General features: G+C 51.4%; 1 protein-coding gene across 1 annotated transcript in view; it reads right to left on the reverse strand.

Annotated features, from left to right (window-relative positions):
- The window catches only part of STAB1 (stabilin 1), a 1212756-nt gene that overhangs the window by 556098 nt on the left and 634814 nt on the right, over positions 1–21844 (reverse strand). Inside the window, exon 37 of the mRNA XM_085624210.1 lies at positions 21677–21733. Within this exon, the coding sequence (XP_085480336.1) occupies positions 21677–21733 (57 nt within the window). The remainder of the gene's footprint in view (positions 1–21676; positions 21734–21844) is intronic.

The raw sequence follows: 21844 nt of genomic DNA on the forward strand, positions 1-21844 counted from the left end.
TTGTACCATTAAAGCATGTAGCGGAGTTGTGCCGCCTGGAACTACCGTTCTAGACATGGGACCCCCCATTCCCCGTCCCCCGTTTAAGGTATGTCAGCTGACAGGCCATTCTCTGTCTCGTACCCTCCAATTTAAAGGAGCAGAGGAGCTGTTGCATTTGTGCTAGCATGTTAGGAGGCGGTCTTAGCGGTAACGTCTGCATTACATACAGTATCCGTGGGAGCGTGTTCATTTTGACAGATGCTAATCTGCCAAGCCAGGATAGGGTATGCCTCTTCCAGCTCGTGAGCTCCGGTCGAATCCCAGCCAGTAGGCTGGCGTAATTTACTTGCGCCGTTTTTGGAGACTGTCGGGAACATCTGCAAGCCCAGGTATTGGACGCCTTCCGTAGCCCATATGAATGGAAATCTTGAACACAGCGCCAGCTGCTCAGCCTGTGGGAGGGTCAGGCTCAACGGATGGGTTTTATGGCGATTGACCTTCAATCCTGAGGCCAGGCTAAACAGCTCCAGCTCTTCCATCAGGGCGACCAGCGAGAGCTCTGGTTGGGTCAGGAACAGGACCACATCATCGGCATATAATGAGATTTTGTGGACTCTGTCTCCCATTTTGATCCCGGAGATCCCCAGGTGTTGGCGGACTCTTTCTGCAAAAGGCTCCATATGTAATGCAAAGAGGCGGGGTGACAGCGGGCACTCCTGCCTTGTTACCCTCCATATGTGAAACGGTCGCAAAGTAACCCCATAGTGACCACACCGTCATCCGCTCCACACAACACGCATGCACAGACGTCACCCAAGGATTACACTGACACTTTCGTTGTGGGTGAAGAACTGCTGCAGGTTTATTTCATACAACATAAGTATGACGATAAATGGGTTATCTTACGGGCGATCCAGGGCAAGCAGCCCCTCGCTGCTCCGCCCGCCTGGTGAGCCAGCACGCACGGTGGGTCGATGCCCGGCAGTGCGGCACATATTTATTTTCAGATCATCCACTGGGTCACGTGATCTGTCTCCTACTCCCGCCCCTTTCGACAGGGGCGGAGCGTGTTGTGGCACACCCCCGGTTGGTCAGGCCCCCCAACCGCCCGAAGGACTAACGGGGCGCCGTCGCGGTCTTCCCAGAACCCCCTTCGGCTCCTGGACCTTGGCTCGGGCACCCTTACTGTGCCGGACAGGGGTACCCTTACTGTACCGCCTGTCGCAGAGGTACCCTTACTGTACCCTTCTGCCTCCAGATCGCCCTGTAACTCCGCCACAGCTCTGGGGAGGCTACCGTCGCTGCCAGAGCCCCCCTCCCTCCATAGCTGCTACTGATGCCCTGCTCTTGCTAGCGCCTCTTGCACGTCCAGCAGGAACATGTCCATCCCTACCCTGGACAGGTGCACCCCATCCGTCTCGTAGTATCCCTCCACCTTCTCTTGGATCAATGCATGTCTGATAAAGCCCGTGCCCCTGCGCTCCATGAATTTTTGCATGGACCTATTGACCCTTCTGCGAGACCGCTCTACTGCTGCCGGGGACCTGGCCCCCCTCCAAATCCTGCGGGGTACAATCTCCGACCACCATACTTCGCAAGACCCCGCAGCCTGGCTAATGGCTGGCAGGTCAATTTGCATGGACATGAGCAGGGCCCTCCTTCCCCTGGAAACAAGGTCATTTCCCCCAAGGTGTAAGATAATAATCGAGGGCTGCACCCCCCCCAGCAGCCAAATGCTGTTCAATTGTGCCCCGGGCGTCACTCCATTTCATCCCCGGGGAGCCCAACCACACGTACTGTGTGTTAGCAAAATTCTGCGACCAGTTCCTGTGTGCTGCCCAGCGTTCCAGCCTCGTGATGTAGGAGTGTCCCATCAACCAAACCAGGTTACCTCTCAATGAAACGATGAAGCAGCTTTTAGGTAGTTGTACCTTTATTTGCACACCAAATTAGATATGTTCATCCACAAGGAAAATCAGGGTGGGAAAACTCAGGACTGCACATGCAGCATCAAGGTCGAACATATCGCTTAAAACATCGGACTCCCAACGCCCCACCCCCTTCACACCCTCTGGGCCCAGGCCGGCTTTAGCCGCCGAAGTGGCGGCGCCAATTCGGAAGGAGTGCGAGGAGAATCTGCGCCCACTCCCTGATAAGCCGGCCTTGTCAAGGGTGGCACCCAGAATGCGGTCAAACTGAAACCTGGTGAGGGGGGACCCATCTGCATGGATCAAGAAGGGGCCTGGGGCCGCTGGGCGTAAGGCCAGGTATTCCCTGACCGTGTGGACCGGGCATTACCTGTTGTCCCCCAAGGCTCGTAGAACAACTGTCTTCCCCCTCCCTGCCTGGTCTGTCTTGGATTTGCGAATGCGGAGCTCCAGGGATACATTAAGGGACACATCCGCGATACCCAGCGCAGTGCCAGACAGGTCAACCTTCGATTTTGCCACTAGCTCGCTGACCCTAAAAGCGCCAAAGAATGCCAGGCAGAATGCCGTTGAAAAGAGCCTTGCTTCGATCGGGGAGAAGGTAATCAGGGGTACCGTGTCCAGGATGAGCTGGAGGTCCATGAATTCAATGGGTGCCCTGGTGTCCGGTTGTCTAACCTCCTCCCTGGCCCAGCCCTTCAGGGCCGCCCTAATCTTTGATGATCCCGTTGGGTCGGCACCCCCATCTAGCTTGGCGTCATGGCGCACGGCAGCCAGGTGACCACATGTCCATGAGTGGGACCTGCCGTTCTCCTTAGCCCACACCACAAAGGTCTCTACCTGCTCCTCGCTCCCCAAGGCTGAGCAAACCTGCGCCTCCACTACTGCTCTGAACGTTGCTGACTGGGAGCCGCACTTCCTCCGCGTCGCCGGCGCCAGGGACCTCTCCCCCATCCTCCTCAGTCTTTCCCCCACTGAAGCAGGCGCCACAGGTGATCCGGGAATGGTGTCATCTCTGCCCTTGCCCGCGGCCAGGCCTCTCGGAACCGGAGCCACTGAAAGCGAGAGAGCGTCAGCTGCCACATTCCGTACACCCGCGATGTGCCGCGCCCTGAACTCAATGTTGCTGTGCAGACCCTCTTTCACTAATTCCCTCAGCAGACTCAGGACTAGCGGGCACGAGGCAGTAAGGCCGTTGATGGCGTGCACCACCGCGATGTTGTCTGACCAGAAAACTACTTTCATGTTGCTCAGGGTGGCCCGCCATAGGTGCAGCGCTACAAGAATGGGAAAGAGTTCCAACACTGCAATGTTCTGTGTCACCTTCTTTCTACGCCACGCATTGGGCCACCTCATCGCGCACCACTCTTCACCCAGGATAACGCCAAAACCTTCCCTTCCAGACGCATCAGAGAACAAGCAAAGCTCCTGGCTGGCTATCCACGGGGCCCTCCAAATCACAGTCCCATTGAAACCAATGAGAAATTCTGCCCACATTGCTAAATCCGCCTTTAAGCCAGCGGTTAATCGTACAAAATGGTGCTTCTGTACTACATTTGCCGTGGCCCCTGCCAGCCTCCTTGAGAATACCCTGCCCGCTGGAATCACCCTGGCTGCAAAGTTCAATTTGCCAACCAGGCTCTGGACAGCCCCTAGGGTCGCTTTGTCCTTGCCCAGCAGCGCCTGGATGTCCTGCAACAAGCCCGGAACCTTCTCGGCGGGGAGCCTCGATTCGCCTTTCAACGTGTCCAGCTCCACACCTAAAAAGGTCAAGACCTGAGCCGGCCCCTCGGTCTTACCTGGGGCAAGGGGAACTCCTAGAAACTCTGCCAGCTCCTCAAAGCGACTCAGGCCTACCGTGCACTCGTCTGTCCCCTCCGGGCCAAAGAACAAGAAGTCGTCCAGGTAGTGGGTCACCTGCGTGACCCCGTGAAGGTCCCCCAAGGCCCACTGAAGGAACGAGCTGAAGGCTTCGAAGTAGGCGCAGGAGACTGCGCAACCCATTGGCATGCAGCAATCATAGAAGAACTGCCCCGCCCACTTGAAGCCTAGCAGATGCTGACTGGCTGGATGCACCGGCAGCAGGCGGAATGCGGACTCGATGTCCGCCTTCGGCAGCCACGCCCCCTTACCTACTCTCCTGACCATGTCAATGGCCTTGTCCAGGGAGCAGTATGCCACAGAACACATCCCCTCGTCCAGCCAGTGGTTCACAGAATTTCCCTCGGGGTACGACAGGTGGTGAATTAAGCGATAGGCACCCTGCTGTTTTTTAGGTACCACTCCCAGCGGAGACACCAAGAAATGGTCCAGGGGCGGGCTGCTGAACGGCCCCGCAACCCTCCCTGCTGACAACTCCTTGCCTACCTTTTGGTCCACCACCCCGGGCATATCCCTTGCTGACTTCAGGTTCCGGGCATCCCTGGACTCCAATGGTCCCTTGTAGGAAATCCTAAAGCCATCAAGGAACCCACCCGCCAGAAGGGCCCTGTCCTGCACCAATGGATAGCGCCTAATGAGCGGGATGAGATTTTCCAGGATGATGGGGGAAGGGCCCTTCACGGGGCTGAGGCGCTGTGCAGTGAGCCCAGGAGCGCAGGGGGCGGTGGCGTTGGTGGTGGAGCCTGGCGTGGGGGGTGGTACACTTGTGATCTCAATGGCGTTGTGCGTCTGTCCTGTTGGGTGTGGAAGGCTGTGGCGCGCCCTGGCTGGGGGCGCACGCAGTGGCAGGGTGTTGTGCGCCGCACTTGCTGCAGCTGTGTGAGAATTTGCATGACCTTCCCCATGTGCAGTTGCCCCCGTTGTACAGCCGGCAAGTGCCGGAATTGAAGCGCTTGGGGCCCTGCCTCCCCCCCCGCCCCCTGCCCCCCCGAAAGGACTGCTTGAAAGGGCGCCTGGGGAAATGGTCCTTTTTTCTGTCGTCTGACTCCCCTTGCCCCTTAGCTGCCTGATCCTTCCTATCCCGTGTGGGTCGGCACATGTGTTCAACCCAGAGTTGAATCTCCTTCTGATCCCACCCCAGGTCCGGGCATATGGCCATTCTTTTACGGAAATCCTGGTCGTAGTAGAACCATCCCAACCCCCCAGAGAGCCTCGCCTCTTCTTGGATCGTGCTGGCATACTGCATTAGTGCCTCGCTCTGCTCAGGAAATTTCTGTACTACCACAGCCGCCAATATGTTAAATGCGGACGTCCAATTCTCAATTGTTTTGTCAGGCCACCGCTGATATCTGACCCTTTCTTCTTCCTTACGTCCCATCTTTCTCGTGTCCACCCCAGCCGACCCGTGCATCAGTAGTGTTAGTATGTCTATGTATTCTCGCCTCCATATCCCTTCCTTCGCGGCCTGCGGGACCAGCCATGCCAGGGAGCAGCGGCCTGATGCCAATGGCGCTTGAGTGACAAGGGGTCTGGGAACCTGGCCCGTACCCTCCCCTACTGGTGCCGCAGTGGGGGTGGGCTCAGGAGCGACAGCGATGCTGGGCATACCACACGCAGGAGGGGGTGGTAGGGAGAGCACCGCGCCAGACGTGGATGCACCTGCTGTACTACTTGCGGGGGGGCCAGCATTCCCTGCGAGTGGTAACCCCGGGGCTCCCCCAGGCTCACCGTTACGCTGTTCCACAGCTGCGCTCTGACCAGCCCAGACTTGGAGCACGGGTGCCTGGGCTGGCGCGGGCACCGCCGCTGGGGGCACCTGTGGCGGTGCAGATAAAGCGCCCAAGCGGCTCTGAAAGACGGACATGAGGCTGAGCATGTGGTCCATGGCTTTGCCCATTTGGGCCATGTTCGTGATTCCGGTGGCAGAGTCGTGCACCGGCGGTGTTGCAACGGCCGGTAGTACGGTACGTGGTGCGGTCGCTTGTCGTTTCCTGGCCGGCGGGGCCTCGGGCATGTCTTTTGATGTGGGCTTACGCACCCGGGTGGACCTCCAGGGCTCTAACCCCGAAGGGCCTTGGACGCCTTCGGAGGGGGGGGGATGGCTTACGACCACGCCCGAATCTACCAGCCTGCGAGACTCAAGGAAACCTTGGGCCCATGCCGTGCCCTTCTCGCGGGCGAACGCCATGAAGTCCGCCCAAACCCCGTCTTGTGGTGCACTCGACTGCGTCTCCTCGATCGACGTCTCCTGGGAGAACAATGGACCCGGTGTCCCGATATCCTCCATGGCGTGGTGGTCTACTCTTCGGTCACGGCTGGCGCGCGTCCCCCTGCGCCTTTCCCTCGGTCCCTGCCCCTACACTTGCGGGCTGTCCTTCGGCGGATCTGTAGGTGGGGAAAGGAGCGGAGTTAGAACGATGGGATGAACAGTGCGCTAAATACACTATCACACACATGGGCGCTAGCCCAAACACACTTATGCGCAACCAAGCCTTTGTCCCAACCCATGAGGCCGGGTTACGCTCGAAGTATCTCATGGTACCGTGTTTCAATTGATGTTGCACACTGAAGGGGGTTTGGACCTGTGGCCCCACGAGAAGCCCCCGCAAAAGACTTGCGCTGGCCGACTCAAGCATTCTTCTACTGAACCTGCATGCTGGGCACCGTGACAGGATCGCGCGCGTTCTTCCGCATAAACGCCCGCCCCCGCTGCCCTTCTATCGCGTGGGCTGCCAGCACGCGCGCGAAGTTTGCCGCGTGGGGGGTGGGTGGGCGGGATTTGGTTTTTTGCGCCGCAACGCGTGATGGCGCGTGTAGATTTAGCAGGAAGACTGTCCCCAATACACTCTAGCGGGCTGTGAATGGTGTGGCTGCTCTTGCCAGCTTCCGTCCTGATCGTAATTGTGTGGTTGCTTTTTCTTACAAAGTTAACATAGCGGGAGCTCGGCCTGCATCCCATCAGGTATCAAGGGCGCCTTACATGGCATCGAGCACGCATTCATTCTTGTCAGGCATGGATCGCAGAGGTGGTGCGGGATGGGGGGGTTAGTCGGGGTTAGTGATCGTCGGTCGCGCAAGCTTTGATCATACTGATTTACTGAGTGGTTACTACCTCGGAGCCCGACCCTGCCAAACCATGAATCACCCCCTAGCATGCCCACTTGATGGCTGACTGCGTGGGAGTGAGGGCTCTGCTCGCTACTGCTGCCGCTGTTGCCCGGGCAGCCTCCCTCACCATGCCGCGAGAAATGACCACGCCTGCTTCCCTGCATCGCGCTCAGCGCCCAAAGCACGACGTCAGTGGGCCCGCCTCCGGCCAACTCCCGACCACAGCAAATACTTGGCTGCCCAACAACCGTACCCAATTCATTGTGCACGGTCGCATGTGCCTCCGCACTCACCCCTCATCCCAAACCGACCAACCAGGACAACCACAAGCTGGCAGTAACAGAGAGGGCGTGGTGTACGTTCCCTCGGAGGCCCGGTGCCCTCGATGTCCACGGAACGTGGTCCGACTCCACCAGACGGGCAATCCAGGGGGCGAGGAAATTACCTCCATTTTTCAACAACTTGCGATGCGCGTTATGACTAGCGATGGGCATAACTAATTAGGTACGAGGAAATGCTGCACCAAAATACACAGTGACCGATGGAGAGAAAGACAGAACGGTCACTAGCATGGCGAGTTAGTCGAAGCTCTAAACCAGGCGTCACCTTCTCACGGCGCAACAAGACCCAAGAGAACTTCCCTGCCCCCAAAACTCACCGCGCATGCCGACGACACCCCTGCCCGGGAACATGCAGCCCGAAGGAGTGCGCTGCAAACACCGCAGATCAAGCGGGGGGGGGGGGGGAGTGCTTAACCGCAACCGCTGGTGGACGCGAGACACCCGAGGGGCAGCGACCGCAGCGTGTCCGGCGAGACGCGTCAGGTAAGCACCAGTTCAGTTCATTACTCAAGCACATATTCATTTTTGGTATCACAGTCTGCTGAGCACGCATCAGACTCGAACCTGCACTCGCCGACGCGCAACCCCAGAGCAGGCCCCCTCTAGGCCGCAGTCAACAGTATCCGCTCTGCAAGCTCAGCGGCCGAGCCTCATTAGCTACGATCAATCTCGCGCGGGAAGGAGCAAACCGGAAGCAGCATGGCCGCTGCGACAGGCTGGGTAAGGCATGGTGATTTGCCCGGAATCACAGGGTGTTTAGCGTCGTTGGTGGGACTCGTACTCAGTTCCCCCAGGTTCGAGGACGGCCGGCCTAGCCCTTAGGCTGACTCCTCTCCCGTTCGCAACCAGCCGCCCGATCCGACAATGGACCTCCCCGCTATCCTGCCACCCCGCAGTCGCACCACGATGGTGACCCCCCCAGCACCACCCGAATCGCCCCGCAGGGACGCGGGTATGGCTTGCGCCCCCCACACCCATGGCCATCCAGGCCACAGGGCCCCGTCCACCTGGTCATGCCCAGGGACAGGGCCGGGGTGGGAGAGGTTGGCAAGACTCACCTAAAGTAGATGGAATGCCGGAGAACACGACGACGTTGGGGGGGGGTGCTCCGATCGTAGTAGCGTGGTGCAGACGGGCAATACGCGTGTCCAGGCAGGAGCGGCGCGCAGGAAGCAGAGGAGGAAATGAGAGAGAGGGACGCCTAAGTAGGGGGGGCTAGCCTCGCCCCCCTGACGGCCCGCCTCCCACCGGCACACTCATTGGGCGCTCCCCACCCTAGGCGCGGCCTCGCTCACGAGGCGGAACAAGGGGGGGGAAGGCTGCGACGGGCGGCCACTAGAAAGCTGCCCTGCTGATGTCCCACTGCGTGGGACGCGGGCAGCGGCATTCACTCTAATCCGCGCCTGGGGGTTCGCATATATGCAGCCCACCCACTGTAAGAAGCAGTCACCGGCCCCAAATTTGCATAGCTTCTGTCGTAAGTACAGCCAATGTATTCGGTCGAAAGCCTTTTCAGCATTGACCGAAAGAAGGACCGTAGGCGTCTGAATATGTTGGGTCTTGTCCAGTAAATGGCACATCCGACGGATCCCATCACTGCACTTGCATCACGGGATAAAGCCCGATTGGTCGGGGTCCATCAGCCCCTGCATGTGGGGCACCAGTCTGTGCGCCAAAATGCTCGTAAAAGATCTTGAGGTCTACGTTTAGCAAGGAGTATTCCTTTTAAAGGACGATTTTCCTCACCCACTGTATGTGGCATCCCTCATCATTGGGAACCTCCTCACACCGTGATGCCTACTCACAGTACGGACTGCAAACCCCTCACTGAGAGGGAGGTGCCCTGAAGATTTATTGGGGAGGTATAGTAAATATCCTATAAGAGCACAGGGTGTTGAGGCCAGAAGAGAATAAACTAGCAGAGCTCGTCCCCCCCAGTGAGGGGGTTGTAGCCCGTACTGTGACTAGGCATCACGGTGTGAGGAGGTTTCCGATGGTGAAGCCTGCCAGCTACGCTGGGTGAAGGCACTCATCCTTTAAAAAGAATACTCCATCCGAGCGAGGTCCTTACCTTGCTTTCTCCTTCTCTTACTTCCTCCATTTCAGTATCGACTATCGACCCAGGGGTTCTGTCGTGCTTTATAGCGCTATATTGGGGAAACGACACCTGACGGTCTTCAAACCTCCCCTGGCCCTTCTCTTTGTGTTTTGCCTACTTGTTTATAGATCTGTTTTGCATGTAGGGTTGGGGGGATGAACACTTTACCCAGTGGGTTGGAGGTGGTGACGTGACACATTGGAGACCCTTTTTACATGTCTGCCTGATGATTCTAGCTGTGGGACTGATATGGCTGCATGGCCGCTGCCTCGACTTGTGCTGGGATAACTGGGAGTCATTACTGGAAACCAAGAGGTGATGGGAGTCACCTCGATGTCATGGAACATCCGAGGCATGAATGACCCACGTAAGGTCAGACGGGGAGTTTAGTACCTTAGGAAACATATTATAAACATAGAGTTACTTCAGGAGCTGCACCTTACATAATACCTTAACACCAGGCTACAAACAGGGTGGACGGGTAAGGCCTTTGTGAGAGGAGTGGCAATAGTGAGTAGAAAAGGAGGGGAAGGGGGTACCCTCGCTGCCACAGGCAACAAGGAAGGGAGATATAACATTTCATCACTTTCTGGTGGGTAATACGTGCGTGTATGGCCCTCACATCAATTACCCTGACTTGTTCCTAATTATTTGGCACAAAATCCTTAGCTTGATACCCTTGACAGCTATAGGGGGTGGGTGGACTTCAATGTTGTGTTGAACCTGGATAACCCCATTCTGAACGGAGGCCCCGCCTATGACTGGCTTCACAACCGCAATCCCTTTTGTCTCATTATGGATTGATTGACATTTGGCGCAGGAGGAGACACCCCGAGGCCACTGAGGGCACATGCATCACTACCCTGAGTAACACTTAGTCGTGTGCTGGTTATTGGCTTGTCACTAGGGATGTTGGTGAATGGACCGGATGCGTGGATGGTTTCAGACCGTGCACCTATAGTGTCGTTAATGGTATTAACTGATGCAGATGACCGCGCATTCACATGGAGACTGCCCCGCAAAACTCTTAGAGGCCAGATTATAAATCTGAAATCAAATCTGATATTGTAGATTGTTTGACTTTAGTGAGAACTCTGTTGCATCCCCTAGCATGCTGTGGGATACATTAAAGGCTTACATTCGAGGGGCATCAACCTAAAAACAAATTGGAGTCCACGACACCTGAAGGAACCTTTAGGTAAACTAGAGGAGGAGCCACAGGTGACCGAAACCTGATATTTTGCTTCTGGTGAGGCCCAACTCCTGGCCCAACTTTGTAATACACTTTCCGCATATAATGAAAAGGTTGAGAAGGAAACCTAAAGAGGTCACAGCTAGAAGATAGAGAAAGGGAGACAAAACGGGAAAAACCTTGCCTTCCCTGCTCAAGAAAAACTGAAGCAGTTCCTACCTCACTGAACTGTTGGATAACGACAGAAGGCCAAGCTACTCTACCAAAGACCTCCCACAAGTAATGTTTGGATATGATTCCACAGTGTATCGGTCAACCACTGCACGACTCTAGAAAAAATAACTGAATATGTTGATTCAGTTCAACGGAGGGGTCTACAGGCCACCCGGACCCCGGACACTCTTTGCCACCACCATCATCGACTTCATCGCACCTCACGCCATCGCCTCACTGAGCTACATACTCATTGGAGACCTGAACTTCTATCTCGAAAACCCCAACGACCACCACTCCACCACCCTCCTAGACAACCTTGCCAAAATCGGACTCAAACAACTCGTCACCTCACCAACCCACAGAGCAGGCCACACCCTTGACCCCATCTTCCCCGCAGGAAACAATGTACACTTCAGCCACACAACAAGACCACCAAGGAGTGACCACCACTGCGTACACTTCACCATCGACAAACCCAAAGCACCCAAACCTGCCCCGTGCCCACCACGGAGGAACTTGAGCAAGGTTACTGAGGATCAACTTAACTCCACCCTCGCCCGAGGCAACCACACCTGGGCACCCGACGCTAACAGCGCAGCTAAAGGACTCCACACCTGGATCTCCAACTGCGCATACGAGGTCGCCCGCTATGCAACCCTGGCAAACAGCGCCCCAGGAAAGCCGCCTGTTACACCACCGATCTCCAGGAAGCCAGGAGCACCTGCAGGTGCCTGGAGAAGAACTGGAGAAACACCAAGACAACCTAAAACTACTCCACCTACAAGGACGCCATGACGAACTACCACAACCAAATCAGAACCACCAAGAGGAATTTTATCCACAACAAAATCCTCGCCAACTCAACTAACTCCAAAGAACTCTTCAGTGTCATTCAGGAATTCACCAACCCACGCAGCGAAGCCACAGACGTCGCCCCATCACAGGACCTCTGCGACAAACTTGGAGCCTACATCCACCTCAAAATCAAGAACCTCTAAGACAACTTCATCGACCACCCACCAGATACCCCAGCCTGACACCCGCCCCACAGAGACACCAGCCATCCCACCATCGACAACTGGACACCCATCACGACTGAAGACACCGCCTCTACCATGAAAGGCATCCACTCAAGGGCCTCCACCGACCCCTGCCCACCTCACATCTACCATAGAGCCGAGGCGGCCATCGCACCCGAACTACAACGAGCCATCAACACCACCTTCAAAACAGGCACCTTCCCAGATGACTGGAAACGCGCCGAAATCAGGCCCCTGCTGAAGAAGCCCACAGCAGACCCCACTAATCTCAAATACTACCGGCCCATCTCACTCCTCCCCTTCGCAGCCAAAGTTGCAGAGAAAACAGTCAACAGGGAACTAACACGGTTCATCAAAGAGAACGCCATCCTTGACCGTCCCAATCCAGATTCCGAAGGAACCACAGCACTAAGACCGCCCTACTTGCCGCCACAGACAACATCCGCACCCTCTTGGACCAAGGCCACTCTGCAGCCCTCATCCTACTCGACCTATTGGCAGCCTCCAACACCGTCTCCCACCGCACACTAGTCGCATGACTACAAGATGCCGGCATACAAGGAGCAGCCCTGGACTGGATCCGATCATTCCTCACTGGAAAAAGCCAAAGGGTCAGACTGCCACCCTTCCTCTCCGATCCCATGAAAATCAACTGCGGAGTCCCACAGGGCTTATCTCTGAGCCCGACCCTCTTCAACATCTAGATGGCCCCCCTCGCGCCCATCGTCTGACAACACAGCCTCAACATCGTATCCTACGCCGACGACACCCAGCTTAGTCTCTCCCTCACCAAAGACCCCACCAACACCTGGTGGCCAACCGCCCTCGGAAGCCCACCAACCCCAAAACACCACACCAAAATCCTCAGCATCGTACTTGATGCATCACTCACCATGAACCAACAGGTCAACGCCGTCATCTCCAGCTGCTTCAACACACTCTGCATCCTCCGCAAGACTTTCAAATAGATCCCCCCTGATTCAAGAAAGACGGTCACCCACGCACTCATTACCAGCAGACTGGACTATGGAAATGCCCTCTATGCCGGCATCAACAAATCCCAACTCCACAGACTACAGACAATACAGAACGATGCCGCCTGACTAGTCCTAGGCCTCCCCAGACATGAACACACCAGCCAACACCTACGTAGACTCCACTGGCTCCCCGTGGAGAAAAGATTCACCTTCAAGATCCTCACCCCCGCCTACAAATGCCTACACAGCAGCGGCCCAAAATACCTCAACAACAGAATCAACTTCCACATACCCCCCAAAAGAAACCTCCGATCCGCCAACCTCGCGCTGGCCTTAACCCCGTGCATCCACAGAGCCAGAGCAGGCGGAAGATCCTTCTCCCACATTGCAGCCAAGACCTGGAACGAGCTACCGGCAGACATCAGGTGCGCCCCCTCCCTGAACACCTTCAGGAAGACCCTCAAGAACTGGTTCTTCGGCTAAGCAGATCTGCAACAAGCAAGCATCGACTATCACCTCTATGCTAACGACACCCAGCTATACCTCGAGATCTCCTCCCTCAATGACATCCTCCGACTCAACTCCACACTATCAAAAGTAGAAAATTGGCTAACACTCAACCACCTCAAACTCAACCAAGAAAAAAACGAAATCCTTGTCTTCTCCAATCATGAACAATCCCCCCCAAATCCAAGAATAGATAAACAACCTGACTCTCTAAACTGTAAACTTACTCCAGCAATCTCAGCCAAATCCCTAGGGATCTCTCTAGACTCAAGTCTCAACATGAGCTCCCACATTAACTCCACAGCAAAAGGCGCCCTCTACAACCTAAGACTCCTCAACAAAATGAAACCTTTCATACCCCCCAATGACCTAAAAATCGCAACCCAATCTCTAGTTCTCTCCAGACTGGACTATGGGAATGCCACACTAACTCGGACATCTAAAACACACATGGCCCCCATGAGATCCACCCTAAACGCAGCTGCAAGAATGGTCACTGGAACAAGAAATTCGACCACATTACCCCTGCATTACAGGACCTAAAATGGCCACCCATCGAAAACTGCCTGTCTCACCCATAAAGCTCTACACACAGGCAAACCGGACTACCTCTTAGTCAAACTCACAAAAGCAGGTCAATCTAGAAACCTAAGAAGCTCCAACTCGCTCCTCTTAATCCCCCCAAAAAGACAAACAAAAAGCCCTCTCCCGCTCTTTCTCTGGGAATGCCCCAAAAATCTGGAACTCTCTCCCTACCCACATCAGGACTAATCCCTCCTTCACGATCTTCAAGAGGCAACTAAAAGAACTTCTCCTCAACCGTCATCTCTTTGCATCTGGCCAATGACCTCGATCTTTGTGACCTCCAGTACTCTAGATACTAGTCGACGATCTCTGTTGTCCATGTTTCTACTCATGTTATGCTGCTCTAATGTCTTTGTTTCTATTCATGTTATGCTGCTGTAAAGCGCTCTGATACCCTTCGGGTCTTGTAAGCGCTATATAAAACTCCAAAAATAAAATAAATATAAATTTAAAAAAACAATCCCCTGATTGATTGATTGACCGGGGGTTACCCCCTATACCACCCCCTCTCCCACGAGTGAATTGTTGGTTAAAAGATGTGGCGCATTGCCAGGAGTATTGATCCTGATGCTAGTCAGATTCCGACCTAAGATATCTGGGCCCCTTCGGTACATGTCTGATGCGGGGGGCTGAGGATACCATGACTTATGCTCAAAGGCACTGCAATGTTTTAAACATTTCCAAGGTTGGCCCATGTGATGCACGCTGAGCCAGTGCTCTGCGAAGGATGTGTACATGGAGTACTGGAGATGTTGTGTTTTAAGAAAGGGGCAGTTGGAGCTGAGCAGGAAGGAGACAAGCTGCTCAGGGGAGTCCTGGAAATGATGCTTTCTTTACCTGTATCCAGATGGCTCAGTGTGATGTGTGAAGCCCACTACAAGCACCTGCACACCAGTGACGGTGCTAGGAAGGGGGAAGGAAGTGTACAGTGACACAGACTTGAGATGCTTGGGTGTGTTTTTTAATGTCGCGCCCTGACGCTGCTATCAAGAGCCGCAGACTGTCCTGCCGTTGGTCAAGCAGCCAGGCTGGTCTGAGATGATGATCCACAATGTGAAACAAATTTCATGAAGGCGGATACACCTATGTTGGCAGCACATTGTGATGTATATGTAATAAGCTTTCATGATTTCTCCAAATGTGTCAGCTGGTTGTTGGTTGTGTCAAAGTAATAAATACCTAATAGAGCTTGAATGACCGGGTCCTTTTCCGCCTGGTTTGAACCGGTTCGGAGAGACTTCCCTACCCATGAAGCACCTGCTCCAAGCTGCAAGCGGGTGGTTACAGGGAGCAGAGGGCCAAGGTGGGTCATCTGGGTAGAGCAGGTTGGTGAACTCCTGGGGAGAGTTGCAGCATCCCCAGGCTATCAGTGTGGGTTAGGAGGGCGCTGGCTAGGGTCTCTGCTTACTCTATCCATCCCAGACACACAGGAACGCTTGCTCGGTGCAGATTTAGACCCATTGCACTATGCACAAGATGTACTTCTGGAAGCTTTTTGTGGGACACTTAGAAGAGAGGCGGCTCAGCCCCTTCCCTCCTGGGTCTCCAAACATGAACAACCTGTGGAAAGAGACAAGGAAGGTGCTTGGCACCTACAGTTTCAGGACCCGATCATGAGTGAGGCAGAGCGGCTGCCCCGGGGGTACCGCTGTGTCTGATTCCAAGTGACCTGGTGTTCCTGCACCCTGGATTACCAACCCTCCTTTTATTGGGATGTGGATTGGCCCAGATGAAACCAGAACAGAGCCTGTCAACTTTATTTAAAAAAGCACTAGGTAACAACATGGGATAGGCATGTTTTCAAAATAATTAAAAGGGGTGTAGAAATCTTGACTACTGAGAGCCGCAACTTATCCTATCCCTGAAACAGATTCTTGATCTTACCGACTAAATGACTATAGTTCAGCTCAAATGGAGCACTCCAACCTTCTGGATATATGAACCTCAAATCGCATTTATGTTGTGAATATTGGTGAGAGCACAAACCTATTGGGAGTATTTCTTTGGGAGCATTAACAAGAAAAACTTCACTTTTAGACACAGTTATTCAATATCCTTCTACATATGAAGAGGTCTTAACTAATGAATCTGACTTTTAACCGCTTCAAAGCCAGCGGTCGTGGTATTTAAATCAGCTTTAAAGTATAATGTGATGTCATCTGCATAAAGCTTGACCACAGACATTCACTCAACCGGGTGATACTGAATAAAAGCTTCCAGGGTTCAATAAATAGAGCACAAAGGACTGGAGAAAAGGGCAGCCGGGACGGCGCTTCCTTCTGCCTGCACCAAGGCGGCATTAAAGTTACTGGTAGTAACTCTAGTGGCGGAGACCCCATAGAAGGATGCAGCCAACCTCGCGAGCCTGGAGGGGAGGTTGTGAGCTCGCAAGGTCGAATGTCTTCTCAACACCAAGTAAGATCACTGCTGCTTGGAGTAACCAGATGCTAGTGTGCATAGTTTGTTACTTTTCTCTCTGGTATAAATCCATTCTGATCTTTGTGACTTAGGCGGGACGCTACCGAGAGTGGACGGCTTCGTATCATTTTAGCCAAAATCTTATAGCTAGTTTTTCACAGAGTAATGGAGCAATGGGAACCAAATTATGATGGGGGGTTTTCCACCTTTAACAAGCTTATTAAAACTCTTTTATCAAAAGTGGGTGGACTTTTACTACCCATATATTTTGTTAAATAATTTATTAAAGGGTAGAGTTAACTCATTGACAGAAAGATTATAAAATTATAATTCAGGGCCAAGACTGTCTTCCCCGGGGATGTATCTGTTGGCAATTCTTGCATCGCCTCTGTTACTCCAATATCTGACTAGGAGGCTAACAGTTGGGACAATACAGCTGGTGAAAGAGAGAGCAATCGTAGATTGCTTAAAAACATTCACTTTCATAATTAATTTCAAGTTATCTTCATAAACAGATTTGAAATACTTCAAAAACAGCATTAAGGTTCTGCTGTTTTTGTAGGTAACTTAATTAATCAAAGGATGAATTAGATGTAATGGGGTTAAGATCAGCCTTTCTCATGCTGACGCTGCTCAAAGCGCCCAGTATTCTGCCCTTCCTCATACTCTTGCCTTCCAGAGGTCCTGCCCCTCATGATTCCCTTTGAAGATCAGTTTCTTTGATAGTCACTCTGGCTTGTTCCACAGCCTCTAATGAGGTCTGCGAATGCTCCTGTAAATGCCTAAATCCAGCTGACGCAATAACAAATGCAATCTCTCCAGCTAGGAGGCTTCGCCCTTGTGCTGATACAACTTTAGTGAGATTAGAACTCCTCGAATTGTGGCTTTAAACCCTTCCCAGACAAGTGAGGGGCTGCCTTTGCCATTATTGATGAGTAAACAATTTTAAGTCTAGGCTTGGAGAGTTAGAATATTAGAGTCTGAAATGAGCAATGTTTGATCCAACTTCCATCTTCAGGCGTTGAGCCTGCGCTGAATTTCTGACGGCAACCATAGAGTCACAACAGATGGTCCGAGAAGAATGCCACCGACATCTCACATTTATCTCGGATAAAAAATGTTAAACCAAAAAATTATGAGTTCTATTTAGAGCTGCATTAAACCCACCCAAAATACTATTATTTTAGGAGTGTCTTGTTATCAAGGCTCAATTAATCCTAAGACGTTACAGATATTGTGGAAGAGCCAAAAAAAGGTGATGATAAAGAAGCTAAAAGCCTCCCCGGTAATAAATCAATCTGGCATACAGCTCAACTACCAACCACTTTCTCACAGGGAAGCACCAGTGTACTAAAAGTAACAGGGCCATAGAAAGGGGTCACATTAATGATTACCTGGTCTGACGGCCTACTTTGAGCTGACAGTAAAGAAAAACATTTAGAGAGACAAAGTGTGCCCCAAAATAGATCCTTTTTTGGATGTCACATCCATGCTATAAGACTGAAGGATACTAACTACTAATCCACAGACTTTTTCAGCTACCTACAAGAAGAGCTTCGACCTGGAAAACCCAAATCTCAAAGTCCACTCCACCCTTACTAGGGACCTGATCCGAAACCTTTAGGGGTCAGGATGCAGTGCAAGAGCTTTGGTCCCACACACGTACTACTCTGAAGGTCCTGAACTTGCCTGTCTTGGGTGTCAGAGCAACTTAAACACCAAAATAAAGGCAAGAAGAATCCACAGGACTCTCATAAATCTTGCTGATAGAATTGCTTTGACATTTGAGGACCATTTGGAATTCTTCAAGGCCCAAGCCGATGAAGACTAGACAGAAACACACTGCAAAGAGGGCCTGTCTGCTGGCTGGACCTATTTGGGGTTCCCTCTCCAGTTCCCAGATAACGGAGCCCAACTGGGAGCCTTGGACTAACGCTCTCCCTACGGCTGAGCTTTCTCCTTATCAGAGGCCTTTTACCCCCCTCGATCTCCCCGATCATACCTTGACACTACTCCCATAATACGACTGCATTCCGTTTCGCACATGACGGTACACTTGTTGGGTTTAGGGTGGGGGTGGAGGGAGTTCAGCTTTTGTTGCAATGTTTTCAACTGTACTGAATTTACTGGTGTTTGCCGAATGCACCATGGATCATTTCCAGCAGCCTGCACTTTTCTACAGTACCATGAAGTGATTATACAGTTAAAAATGTTTATTTCACTGAACTATTAAGTGCCAATTCAAAGAAGTCTGTATATGATCTACGTAATACACTATATGCTAAAAACCAATAAAGTTTTTAGAAAAAAACAACAATCTTGCTGATGATGACAACCATCTTGAATGCCTGGAGCATGGGTTCCTCATGGTTCACAGTACCCTTACTAGCCAATCATGATACCTTGTTGTTGCAGCTAGACCTGCTATCCTGAGAAGTCAACAAACTACATCCTTGAAATCCGAGAAGTATTTTCACACCACGCTTGCAAAGGATACAGACTGGCACTTGCTTTCCACAGAGTCATCGTTTAGGATTACAAACTCTATTTCAAACCTCGGTATTTTAACCGGGAGTCATCTCTTAGGATTACAAACTCTATTTCAAACCTTGGTGTTTTAACTGGGCGTCATCTCCTAGGATTGCAAACTCTATTTCAAACCTCAGTATTTTTACCAGGAGTCATGTCTTAGGATTCCGACTCTATTTCAAACCTTGGTATTTTAACTGGGCGTCATCTCCTAGGATTGCAAACTCTATTTGAAACCTCAGTATTTTAACCAGGATTCATCTCTTAGGACTACAATCTATTTCAAACCTCGGTATTTTGGCCAGGAGTCATCTCTTAGGATTTCAAATTCTATTTCAAACCTCTGTATTTTAACCAGGATTCATCTCTTAGGACTACAATCTATTTCAAACCTCGGTATTTTGGCCAGGAGTCATCTCTTAGGATTGCAAACTCTATTTCAAACCTTGGTGTTTTAACAGGGCGTCATCTCCTAGGATTGCAAACTCTATTTCAAACCTCGGTATTTTGACCAGGAGTCCTCTCTTAGGATTACAAACTCTATTTCAAACCTTGGTATTTTAACTAGGATTCCAACTATATTTCAAGCCTTGGTATTTTAACTGAGAGTCATCTCTTAGGATTACAAACTCTATTTCAAACCCCGGTATTTTTACCAGGAGTCATCTCTTAGGATTACAAACTCTATTTCAAACCCCGGTATTTTTACCAGGAGTCATCTCTTAGGACTACAATCTATATCAAACCTCGGTATTTTGACCAGGAGTCATCTCTTAGGATGACAAACTCTATTTCAAACCTCAGTGTTTTAACCGGGAGTCATCTTTTAGGATGACACACTCTATTTCAAACCTCGGTGTTTTAACCAGGAGTCATCTTTTAGGATTACAAACTCTATTTCAAACCTTGGTGTTTTAACCGGGCGTCATCTTCTAGGATTGGAAACTCTATTTCAAACCTCGGTATTTTTACCAGGAGTCATCTCTTAGGATTACAAACTCTATCTCAAACCTTGGTATTTTGACCAAGAGCCATCTCTAAGGGTTACAAACTCTATTTCAAACCTTGGTGTTTTAACCGGGTGTCATTTCTTAGGATTACAATGGCATTGAATTGTTCATTCCACAAGGAGCCATTCATTTAGATGGGATTCTTTCTTGCAATGTATTACTTTCAGCAGAGGTTTTACAATTTGATAATCTAATCGAATTCAAATTCAATTTAATCAATGCTTTCATAAAAGTAGTCAGTGGAATCAGGTTGGCACAAAAATGCTGTTGTTAGACAAGTATGGTATGAAGATAGTGAACATCTGATTATCGAGGGTGTAGGTGAAGTGTGTTATATTAATATTGCAATTATCAAACAGTTATATTGATTGTAAGAAGAACCACAAAATGTTATTCCATTAGAGTGAAAGTGGTTCTCTTTAGCAAAGAACATATTGTATTCTAGCGTGTTGTTCACAGTTACACATCAAAGTTCTTATCATTACAGCTCAGTAGAAATATTGAGTTTACCTTCAAAACAGACCGTGGGAAATAGAGAATATTATTGGGCATTTCATGTGTAGTGTCAGAAGTTAACTTCTAAGATCGACGCTACAGCACTACTAAAAGGCTTCCTACCTTCTTCGATATCAGCGCACCTGCATTGTGCATTGTGCGACTAGGCAATGAATGCTATCTGGAGTGTTTTTCTCTCTTTCTTGTGCAGTTCACCCTTTCCTGAGGGTACCGTTAACCTACACAGTAACAGTGTGAAGTTGGCTATGGGTTTGGCGAAGTGTGGAATAGTCCACCGCTCCTGTGGGATCTGGATGGCAAGGTTCCCCAAAACCCACCAATTTCCTCCATTTAACCAATCACAGCCCAAATGTCTGTTTAAAGCAGACTGTACAACCCGCAACAGAACCACAGACACACACACCCACACACACAGACACGCACACACACGCACACACACCCGCACACACACACCCACACGCACACATACATACAAACACATGCACATGCATGCACAAACTCATACACACACACACACCTACACCCACACACGCACACATGCACCCACACACACCCATACACACGCACACACACACACCTGTAGATCTACACGCTTGCTTTGCCCCTTTGTGTGCGCGAAATAAAAATGTGAGGAAACCAGGAAAATGCTAAGAAACTGAATGAACGTGCCCTGCACAGGGTGGGCACAAACAGACAATTACAAGCCTCTTGAAACCAGGCTCTAAGACAGAGATGCATGAGACATTCAAAAACGAACATGACATTGGATCAACTGAGAATTCAGACGAGGGCAGTAACAGAGAATCCACAATAAGGCAGGTTTGCCAACTGCATGTCTGGCGGGATCAGACGCCTCTTTACCGAGACTGAGGTGTCAGACATGTCGCTGATCCATGACTGATGTGCCCAGGTCCGGTGCTGTCTCATCCAAACTGGGGAGTAAAAAAGTCAGCCTTTCCCGGATTACTGATCCACCTCCTTGTCTGAAACACTTAACTCTGTGGAACACCTCATGGAACTGGCGGTGGTGGTAAAGAGAAAGGTAAGTGTAGTGTTCCTCATACACTGAGCTGCACCTCCCGGCATGTTACAGTAACTGTTATAGAGGCACTCACTCTGTACCCTCAATGCACAGAGACTAGGAGATCATTCTCACTGGACACTCTCTTCCTTCAGTCATGGACTCCTGAATCCTCAAATAATTCCACATTCCCAAAGCAAACGTCTACTGTAAGTAAAACCTCTCATCAGTGGTAGCACATCACCATTAGTACAACCATTCGTCCATGCTAGGTTTGTAGACTATTGTGCAATATTTAATGTTTAAGCTACTGAGATGTCTACTCACCTCAAGCAATGTTCCAGCAGGACACACAATCCCTCTGGCACAGTTATTACACTTCATCTAGTGGAATAAACACACAGTCAGTACCTGTAGTTGTGCCCAAGGTGGCAACATATGCAAACATATTACATCAATCATGAACCCCCTCCCAGAGCTCAAACCTAGAGTGAA

Source organism: Triturus cristatus, chromosome 9 (genome assembly GCF_964204655.1).
Source record: "Triturus cristatus chromosome 9, aTriCri1.1, whole genome shotgun sequence".
In the NCBI taxonomy this organism is placed as follows: Eukaryota; Metazoa; Chordata; class Amphibia; order Caudata; family Salamandridae; genus Triturus; species Triturus cristatus.